Source organism: Gallus gallus, chromosome 1 (genome assembly GCF_016699485.2).
Source record: "Gallus gallus isolate bGalGal1 chromosome 1, bGalGal1.mat.broiler.GRCg7b, whole genome shotgun sequence".
In the NCBI taxonomy this organism is placed as follows: Eukaryota; Metazoa; Chordata; class Aves; order Galliformes; family Phasianidae; genus Gallus; species Gallus gallus.
The window spans coordinates 80,472,651-80,482,565 of record NC_052532.1 but is presented as its reverse complement, the minus strand read 5'-3'; the positions used below and the strand labels follow the sequence as shown (position 1 = coordinate 80,482,565).

Below are 9,915 nucleotides of genomic sequence, written 5' to 3'. Positions count from 1 at the left end.
CTTCATTTAGATTGAATTTCTTGTGCTATTTTATCAGTCTTGTACAGTCCTTCTGCAATTTTTCATGGTAAGTCTTTGCCTTTATTATCTGGAATAACAAAATTCCAATACAGGTTTGTGACTACATCCTAGGGTGACATAGCCCTGCATATAGGGTCATTTCTGGAAAAGTCTTGAAGCCTGTCTTAAATCCTGGAATTGCTCGAATGAGCAGAAAAAAAAAATCAGTATTGAAAATACTGAGTCTGAAAGCCTGAGATGTGGGAAAGACTTGTTTTTGTGTGTCTACACACAGCCATCCTGCTTTCTGCTCTGCTTTTCTTTTCATTTTCTTTCTTTGTGGTTATTTTGTCTGTGAGCTCAAGCTGAGCCCCAGTCCTGGGGTTTGCAAACCTTTCTGCCACTTCCACGTGCTGAAGTTTTGAGGAAGGAGAGTGAGGGGACTTCACTGAAGGGTAGATGGTGTATGACAAACCCCTTTTCTTTTGGTCATTGAGAAGATGTTCCTGAGCCGGTCCATCACTTTAGCCATGATTAAAGTCTATTTACTGACCCCTTCCAGTTCCCCCCTTGCCTGGTGTCTATCTTTTCCTGGACTGAATTCATTTCTAGCCCAGAGCAAACTGCTGCCTCTGGCTTGCTGGAGCAGGTTCTCCCCTTCTTCCCATGCTAGCAGCTTTACCTAGCTGCTGATATCCTTCCTCATTGCTCCACCTGCATATGCCCCAGGTTCACACAGCATTACCCCACCATCGTCATGCAAATTCCCTTGCCTTGTGCTCAGTTTCTTACTGATGTGGCCCCTCTGTACGGCTGATATGGATGGTTCTGCCTTTCTTTAACTTTGTGCTCTTTTTCATTGTTTAAACACTTGTGTTATCATCTTCTTTCATCCCTTGCTCCAGGAAGGTAATTGTCTCCAAAGCAGCTTTCTCCAGTTATCTTCCATATCTTAGTGAGGAACTCCAGTGCTGCAGCCCCGGACGCTGGGAGCAGGGATGGCTGCAGTTGTGGGCATGATATCAGATCACCTCTATAGCCATGAAACTCGTGGCTGAGGAAGGAGAAGCACTGAGCTGCTTATGGAGGAGCTGGGCCTGGGGGCCACCGAACCATGCAGTGGGGAGCTGAGAAAACTGTGTTAGGCAGCCCAACCTTGTGCCTTGTGCTTATGTGCCTGCAAGTTGACTGGGTCTGAGCTCTGTTTCACTCCAAGCCCGAGTTATTCCAGCCCAGTGACCCAATTTATTTCTGTCTCTGCTCTTGACATTTCTCTTTCAGGTGGCTGCTGCCTAGTTTTGGGTGGGGCGGTGGGCTGGAGTGACTCATGTTTCCAAGCTCTTATCGGCATCAGTATGATGTTCTGCTTTTCTTTTCTGTCATATGGCATCCCGCTCCCCACCCCGCCTTCCCCTCCCTCCGCCGTCTCCCAGAGGAGGCGACAGACGGTCCTGTAATTTGGTTCCATTCGCTCGACTGGAGCAACACCTGCCCCCCTCTCTGGGGACAGGAGAGTCTCATCCCAAACCGCGCGAGGAGCCAAAGACAAATCTGAAACCCACATGCAAATAGAGCCCAGGATAAAGCGACATGGCCATTCTGGGCAGGGAAGGCAAAATCCGTCACCAGGGGAAGAGACGGCAAAAACAGAATTGCCTCTGAAGAAATAAATAAGAAGTGCCAGGAGATTGCCTTTGCCTTTTGGGTCGGTTGCTATTGTGGTTATTGATCTGTCCCACCCTGGAGAATAAAAGGAGAGTACTGAAAAATAATGGCTGATATTAGAACGTATTTATTCCCCCTAAAAGGACTGGGTTAATTGGGTTACAGGATGGCTGGATACATGAACAGATAGAATGTCTCTGGTATTTCTTCATGGCTGTATAATGGAAAAGATCCATCTCTTTGTTGAATTTCATACACAGCATCCCCTTCAGCTCCCCACCCCCCTGTGTCTCTCCCTCTCTCACACACACATACACTCTTTGCTAGAAACACAGCAAAGATATCAAATAGTAGCCAAGGCCCTCAGTATTTCTCTGCTGTAAATATAAGTGGTAATATACTACCTGGTTCACGTGAGGAATAAGACAGTACTTTGTGCTACAGTCCCATGGAAATCAGTGTGTTTATTTGTAGAGGTTACTTTTGGCTTGCTGATTGTCTGCAGTTGTTGTATCAGAGTATGGATCTGTTTGTAGGGTTCGGCTGAATCTGTTAGGCACCCCGTTTCCTAACAATATCAGCGCAAATGCATTTTGTGTCCGATATCTATTTGTGTCTATATAGGTCTGTAAATGGATTAAAACATCTTATTTTATGTTTAGAAGATGTTGGATATCCGTGGTATTGGGGTATTAGAGATCTATACATTCAAAGTGCTTTCTGTACATGAGTGCTGGAGGTTTCCATTGTGTGTCTTATATATAGCATTGAATTGGGCTTAAATCGCTTATTTTATCCCTAACTGATGCTCTGGGGGTAGTGCTCTGCCTTCTTTGTCTTTGAATATGCTTTCTTTCTTAGTCTGCAGGATGAGCTCCTCTTCAAGTGTGAAAGAACGATACCTGAACATAGCTTCAATGTTAACTTTAATCACTACAAACCGAGGAAATATTAACTCCTTCTTTCTGCCCTGTGGTTGCTGGACTGGCTGAACATGATGTAACCTTCCATTGAGCAATTCCATCCTGTTCCCACCATAACGTTGTGCAAGATCACTCAGTCCTGTATTGCTGAAGGAACACAGATGTAGGCAAAGTAACTTTGATTACATAATTAGAATTTATCACTCTGTAATGCAGACTTGCAATGAGATGGAGTTTAAGTTGTTTACTCATCCATAAATCCAGAGTTTAGAGCACTTAGTCATGCAGCCTTTTCATTGTGTTATCCTTGTAGCTTGTTCGTACTATTCAGATCTTTCTTAATCTTTTTTTTTTTTTTAGGGGGGGGATGTGGGAGCAAAAACCTACGTCTTGTTTTCAGTGGTCATCAGCTGCTGGATGAGAATGACTTCCTTCTTGAACGCAGGAGGAAAAACAAAAGTGGTTTTGCTGATGTCACGGTGGTGAGAGAACATGAGCAAGGTGGTGAGTGGATGGAAGTGAGATGGATTTTGCAGGGAGAAGCAATTTTCTGTACCAGATAAATAGTTGCGTTCAGAAGAAAAGGGCACATCCTCAGGTCATGCACCCCAGCCCTTCTGTAGGTTAAAACTGAGGCTGGATCCTTCTGCTGTTACCAAAAGCAAAGCCCTTCCTGCCTTCTCTCTGAGTGCAGTCGTGCTCTCTATTGTCTTGGGGAATGGTAGGAATAATTCAACCCGGATAAGGCTTTTGCTTCCCAATCTGAGCAGAACCCAGCAGTACCCAGCCACCTTGGCAATACTCTCATCTGTGCTTGTAGGATGGAAACCTTGCTGGCCAGGAGCCCAAATCTGCAGCCCTCACTGCAAAGAGGCCATGGGGAACATGGTGGGGACAGTTGCAGGAGTGTGCATTGGTGGGGAATTGGCCTCACTGCTGGGGCAAGGAGTGCTGTGCTTATGTCTCTGAGACTCAGGACACATTTGGGCTGATACCAGCGATATCAGCAGATATCACTGTGGGGCCCATGCTAGAGCATCCCTCAGCCTGTGAGCTGATGTTTACACTACTCCAAAAAATGTGTTTGCAACACCCTTCATGGGCAGAGGGACACTGTGTTCACATCTCCTTATCCCACAAGCTGTGTGCCCAAATAAGCCATGGATGGCTGCAGTCACTGTACTCTCTTCCCTAAAACATGAGTACCCACACTTGGAAAGGAAAAACACGTTAATCTTTATATTAACTAAGTTCTCCTGGATGCTGGTAGAAGGAAGACTTGTTGGATGGCAGGACTTGCACATCAGACCAGTGTCCAAACTTAGACAGATGCCAAGAAACAAGGCTGTCCTGAAGCAGAGCATCTCCAAAGCGGCGGAGTTATTTCAGCACTGGAAGTTGCTGGATTTGATAACTGTGCCTTGAACTACCCAGTCTGTGTGTGTCCCCCGGGACTCAGAAAGTGTGCATCGGTAGAAAGTGGAATTAACAGCCTCTCTGACAGGTTTTCTGCATGCAGCTTTTCAGCTGGGCAAGACCACACTTAATTAAACCACTGCACAAAGTGTCAGCCGTAAAAATGGGAGGGGAGGGAGGGTTTTATCTCTAAAGCCAGTAACAATGGATGTGCTCCTTCTACTGAATGCAGCCTGCCCATGTCGATGGTGATGTTCAAACTGTAGGTAAAATTAACCCCTTGCAGTGAAGAAGGAAAGAATGTAACAAGTCAGGTGACAGCAAGTTCTTGCTTTACTCAGGTAGTAACCTTTCTGTTACTGAGTCTGTATCTGTGTCATGTTTCCCCTGGAAGGCTTTAGTGGTGGAGCCTTATAAAGGAGAACGGGTGAGGTTCTCATAAGTAGGGAAAGGACAAGATTCTTTGCTTGGTTTCAGTAGAATTGGACCTGACATGACCGGGGTCATAACCAAATTTAAACAAGAGCGAGGAAATCCACTCCATGCAGGCAAGATGCAACACGTGTGTTTTGGTTGCGAAGTTGGACACATCAAAGAGCAAAGCAGCAAAGCAGGTGCTTCCCAGCAGCGGGTTTGGTGTTATAGCCTGAGCCTTGAAACCTGCAGCCTAACACAGGTTGCTGTGGGGCAGCAGTGACAGTCGCGCTCCTGTGCCTCATCCACACCTGGGTAGCTGAGCCGGGGGAATGGCTGCCCCACCCAAGCAAGAGGCAGGGGAACCTGTTGGAGCATTTCCATGCACATCGTGAGGAGGTTTCAAGCCTTATTCACAACGTTGGCCATAGACTCTGTCAAACCCCCATTTTTACAGAAAGACCAACGGGGAAAAATAATTAGGAAAAAAACAGCATTTATTTGATACTTTTATTTATATGCAAAACAGGTCACCATTCATGAGAGATATGAAAAACGTATCAGATAGAAACCAGATTTATCTATTTTCACTACAAAATATTGCATTATATAAAGCAACGGAGACACACAAAAAAACCCTGAAAAAGACTAAAATCTTTGGATAGCAGATGTGTTTTTTTTTTTTTCTTTCTCACCCCTCGAATGCGCTCCTTGTTTGAAGAGATTCACAGCAAAGAACATGAAACATTTTCAGGTTATAGCTTTTTTTTTTTTTTTTTTTTTTTTTGGTTGTCACAAAGGAAAGCAGTCCTGGATTTACTTCTTTTTATTTTATTTTTTTTAGGAAAAAAAAAATGTCCTTTCCTAAAAATATACCACACACATACAGGCCACTCTCAGCCCCACACACACGTAACGCCTATATGCACACACGCACACACCGATACACCCACAAAAGAACTACTTCCCTTATAAACGATTTGCAAAGTACTTCTCGGACGGAACTATAGATCAGAAGAACAACAACTCTTAAAAAACTCTCCTAGTTAAGTGCTAGTGGTTGTCCATCCCACACACACACACACATACACACACACACACACACACACACACGCACACGGAAAAGAAAAGAAGGTCGAGAACAAATGTCTTGGCGTATATAAAACAGAAACGGGAAGGGAGAGAAGGCTTGTCACACACAAGTGCAATATAATCGGAGCAAACCAAACAAACAAGAAAGTAAACCAAAACAGAACACCGTCTCGATCCCAACACACACTTAGAAACGTAATATTCCACAGGAGAAAAGTGTAAACACCCGACTATAGAAAACAATTGGCACAAAGTATCCAAAGTAAAATTGCCACCACTCTGAAAAATAAATAAGTCTTGAAAAAAATAAATTGTCGACTCCTTCTACCATAAATAAAAAATAGTTATTTTTAACCGCACCCATGGGTCACACGTTTAAGGTCACAAGAAGATGTTTTTTGGATATATATAAAGGGGCACTTGACAGCCTGAAGGAACAATCCCATTTTACACTTCTCTGCTTAAAGCAGCGCTCGCTCCGCTCCCGCGGGCGAGCGACGCGACCGCGAAGAAAAGCCCGCCGCGCCCGCCGCCGGGCCCCGCTCCACCCCGTGGCCGCCCGTGGGCTCTCGGGGCCGGGCTGGCCGGCGGCGCCGCGTCCCGTTCCGGCCTCCGAGGGGCCGTCGGGGCGGGCGGGCGCTACACGTCCAGGACGTGGTTGAGATAGGAGATGTAGCAGATGGCGAGGCGCAGGATTTCGATCTTGGAGAGCTTCTTGTCGGGGGGGAGCGTGGGCAGCAGCTTCCGCAGCTCGGCGAAGGCGAGGTTGAAGGCCTCCACGCGGATCCGCTCCCGCGTGGCGTGGGCCGAGCGGTACTTGGCCGTGGCTCTCCGCCGCCGCCTCTTCTCCTCGCGGCTCAGCGGCGGCGGGTGCAGCCCCGGCCGCCCCCCGCCGCGGCCCTCCCCGCCTCCCCCCCCGCCGCCGCCCTCCGCGGGCTCCGGGTCGGAGACGCAGCAGCTGAGCGCCCGGCCGTCCGCGCCGCCCAGGGACTCCGGGTCGGAGGGCGCCGAGGAGGGGTGGTCGGAGTCGGCCGCTTGGTCCGGGCTGAGCATCATCGTGGAGGGGGCGGAGGAGCCTTCCCGGGATAGAGAAGCAGAGAGAGCGGGGTCAGAGCCCCCGTCCCGCGACGGAGCGGCCCCGGGCCGAGCGCTGCCCCCGCCGCCGCCTCCCTCGCCGCTGGAGCTGCCCGCGCTCGCTCCTTTGTCCGAACGGGCCCGGAAAGCAATAAAAGAATATACACCCGCCTTTCTAACGAGCTGACATCCAGCGGCTCAAATCGGGCCGGGTTGTTTTCCTCCCATTTGAATACCTCCGTCCTCCCCCGCCGAACGCCGCCGCACCATCGCTCTGTCGGGCTGCGGGCTGCGGACCGCCGCCGATAAATAAGCGGAGGGAAGCACAGCTCGAGGCTCCCAGACCTTGCGGGGCCGGTGGGGGAATTCGTTTCCCCAGTCAGAGCTGAGGGAACTGCCGCGTGTGTGCCCCGATCTCCTCCTGCTCTTTGCTCTGCGCTCCTTTCATCGTTATTAGCATCATCGTTATTATTTCTACTATTGTTTTCCTGACGCTATTCGCCAGCGACCATATGGGGACTACAGGAGAGCCGCTGGTTTTATTACATATATGTATATATAGATGTGTATTTTAGGTGCGAATTAAGAAATAAACTGTGAAAGGAGGAGAAAAACCCCAAAGCAGGGCCCGAACTTCCCGATTCCTTTAAATTTTCCCTCCTCTCCCCTCCGTGCGCGGAAAGGGTGGGGGGGAAGAAAGGGGAAATAAATAAATAAGTGCCGTGGTGCCTTTCAAAAGCAAATTGAATCGTATCTTCTTGCGGCCTCACGGAGCACCATCTGTCATGTAGACAGCAGCACAAACCCGGGCGCGCACGGGGACACGCCGGCATGTAATAAAACAATACATCAGCGCTCGGGGATAACCTTGGACGCTGTTTGTGTGTGTGTGTCGCGTGCGTGTGTGCGAGCCGGGGGTGTCGAGCGAGGCGGGGAGGGGGCACTGCCCGTCCCCAAAAATCCCATCGCCGAGGATTTCCATTTCCTCGTGGAGTTCCCCGGCGAAGTCCGCCCGGGCTCTCGGGGAAAACCGAAGGCGAGAACAGAGAACGGAACGGAGGGGCGGCCAGAGAGCGGGGCGGGCACGGAGCCTCGCCGGGGCCGGGAGGGGAGAGCCCTGCCCCGGGAGAGGTCCTTCCCCCCTGGATGTTAATAGGCAGCAGGCCCGCAAGGCAGGGGTGAGGAATAACGTAAGGGCAGCTCAGCGAGTCGGCTACTCCTTAGGAGGGGGAGAAAAAAAAAAGAAGGAGGAAAAAATGAGATTTAAAATCCCGGCACAGCTGAGAGCGCGGTGGGCGGGTTGGGGTGAGAGCGCACCGGCGGAGGAAGGAGGCGCGGAGCGGTGGTGAGAAAACGGGCAACAGCAGAGGTGCTCCCCGGAGAAAGTTGCCTTAAGGTTTTTCTCCGCTCCGTGCTGAATGTCCCCGTTCGGTTCGGTTTTATGGCGGTCGTTTCCCGCGATCCGAGCCAGGAAGAGGCTCCTTTCTCCTTCTTCCCCCCCCCCCCTCCGGCCACCCCCGCGCAGCCGGGGCAGGACGCACCGCGGGGCCGCTTACCTCGGCGCCGCCGCTCGCACCGCCGCTCCCCTCGGGTCCCCTCGCCCCCTCGGCGGTGCCTTTACAGTTCAGACGCGCCTCCGGCAGCAGAGCATGGAACAGTTCGGGGAAAAAAAAAAGAGAAAAAGAAAAAGAAAATGAAAATCAAATGGAGGGAATTAGGAACGGAGCGGCGTCCCGCTCGGGTGGGGAAGGGCCGCTCTCATCCCTCGCCGCGGCCTCCGGCGCTCCGGAGACGTTATCGCCGTGCTCGGTGGCGGAGTATAAAGAACAACTTAAGTTACTTACGACGCATCGGGGGAGAAAAGAGCCGTTCCCCCATCCGAACCCTCCTCCGCCCGTTAATTCGGGGCAGCGGGCCGCAGAGGCGACGAGCCGCGTTTAGGGGGAAAAAGAAAAATTAATCGCCTTCTTCGTCCTCCTCTTGCCGGGATCGGTAACAAAAGGGATGCGGAGGTGCCACCAGCGGGGCTGCTCCCCTCCCCGCCCCTCGGCCTCTCCGCAGAGCCGGGGCGCGGAGCCGGCGGTGGGGCCGCTTTGTTCCGCCAGGGCCGGCCCGGTGCCCGGCGTGGGTCGGGGCACAATGCTCGTTCCTTCCTTCTCTCTCTGTATCTTCCTTTTGTCTTTCTCTTTCTTTCCTTTCCTTTTTCTTTCCTTTCCTTTCCTTTTCTCCTTTTTTTTTTCTTTCCCTTCTTTCTTTCTTTCTTTTCTTTTTTTTTTTCTTCTTTCCTTCTTTCTTCTTTTTATTTATTTTTCTAGCGCACCGCACAGTTCGGTTATTTCGCCGCTCCGGCAGACGAGAGGGGGAGACCCCGTTAGGAGACCGATGTTGGGCTCAGTAGTTTCTCAGCCGGTCCCTCAGGAGCTGGAGAGGGGGAGAAACGAATCCCTCATCCACTCCCGAGGTTCCCAACTCCTCCCGCATCTCTGAGTGAGAAGGAAGAGCGAACGAGAGGGAAGCAAAACAAAACAAAACAGACGAAAAAAAAAACCAAACCCAACAACAACCACCGAACCCCAAGAAATAAAAATCTCGCCGCGGATTCGGGAAAGGCTGCAGCACGAGGTGCGCTCACGCACAAAATGAAAGTGCGGTTCCTCCTCCCACTCCTCCCGGAGCGGCGGAGGAGCCGAGGAGGGATGCGGAAAGACAGGCAGACAGACAGACAGACAGACAGACAGCGCGGAGATGTGCGCGGAGCCGCTCCTGGTACCAAAGGGTTCAGCCGAGAGATGGTTGGAAGAGATAAAGGCTCAGAGAAAAGGGGACGGCATTTTTTCCCTCTTAAATTGATATTTAATGGGAAATCCTATTGGACAGAAACCTGGACACGAGTCTCTTAATTGGACTTGACATCTGTCACAGTGTGGGAGTTTTCACAGCTCAAATATTTTCAGCAGATCAGATTCTCGCTGAATCTGTGCCACAAATTATAACAGTCGAGAGCAGCCCATGATATAAAGCCTCGCCTCTGGATATACGGTCTCTCGCCACGCTCGCTCCCACAGTCCCCATCCTCTCCCCCTCCCCCCCCCCCCAAAATATCGGATACCCACTGATCTAGAAAAACACCGCTGGCATTTTGCATGCAAGCTAATAAATAGGCTTTAAACATCAATTTGCATCATGTACATTGAGCCTGTGGAGAATCGCCAGGCTCTTCTCCTAGTGTGTTTATTTCTGCTCTCCCCACGTCCTGTCCGCGCATCCTCCCCACAAGTCTGGTGCAGGGCAGGAGCAGCTCTACTGGAGTCAGGGCGTGGGGGCAAAGAGC

The 9,915-nt window shown here is 50.6% G+C and overlaps 1 protein-coding gene across 1 annotated transcript; it reads right to left on the bottom strand.

Annotated features, from left to right (window-relative positions):
- Nucleotides 1-4,897: 4,897 nt before the first annotated feature.
- On the bottom strand, nucleotides 4,898-9,362 carry NHLH2 (nescient helix-loop-helix 2). The gene is made up of 3 exons (NM_001396930.1): nucleotides 8,429-9,362; nucleotides 8,141-8,218; nucleotides 4,898-6,586 (listed from the first exon to the last, which is right to left on the bottom strand). The coding sequence occupies exon 3, from the start codon at nucleotides 6,564-6,566 to the stop codon at nucleotides 6,150-6,152; it is 417 nt and encodes a 138-aa protein (NP_001383859.1). The 5' UTR covers nucleotides 6,567-6,586; nucleotides 8,141-8,218; nucleotides 8,429-9,362; the 3' UTR covers nucleotides 4,898-6,149.
- Between the last annotated feature and the right edge of the window lie 553 nt (nucleotides 9,363-9,915).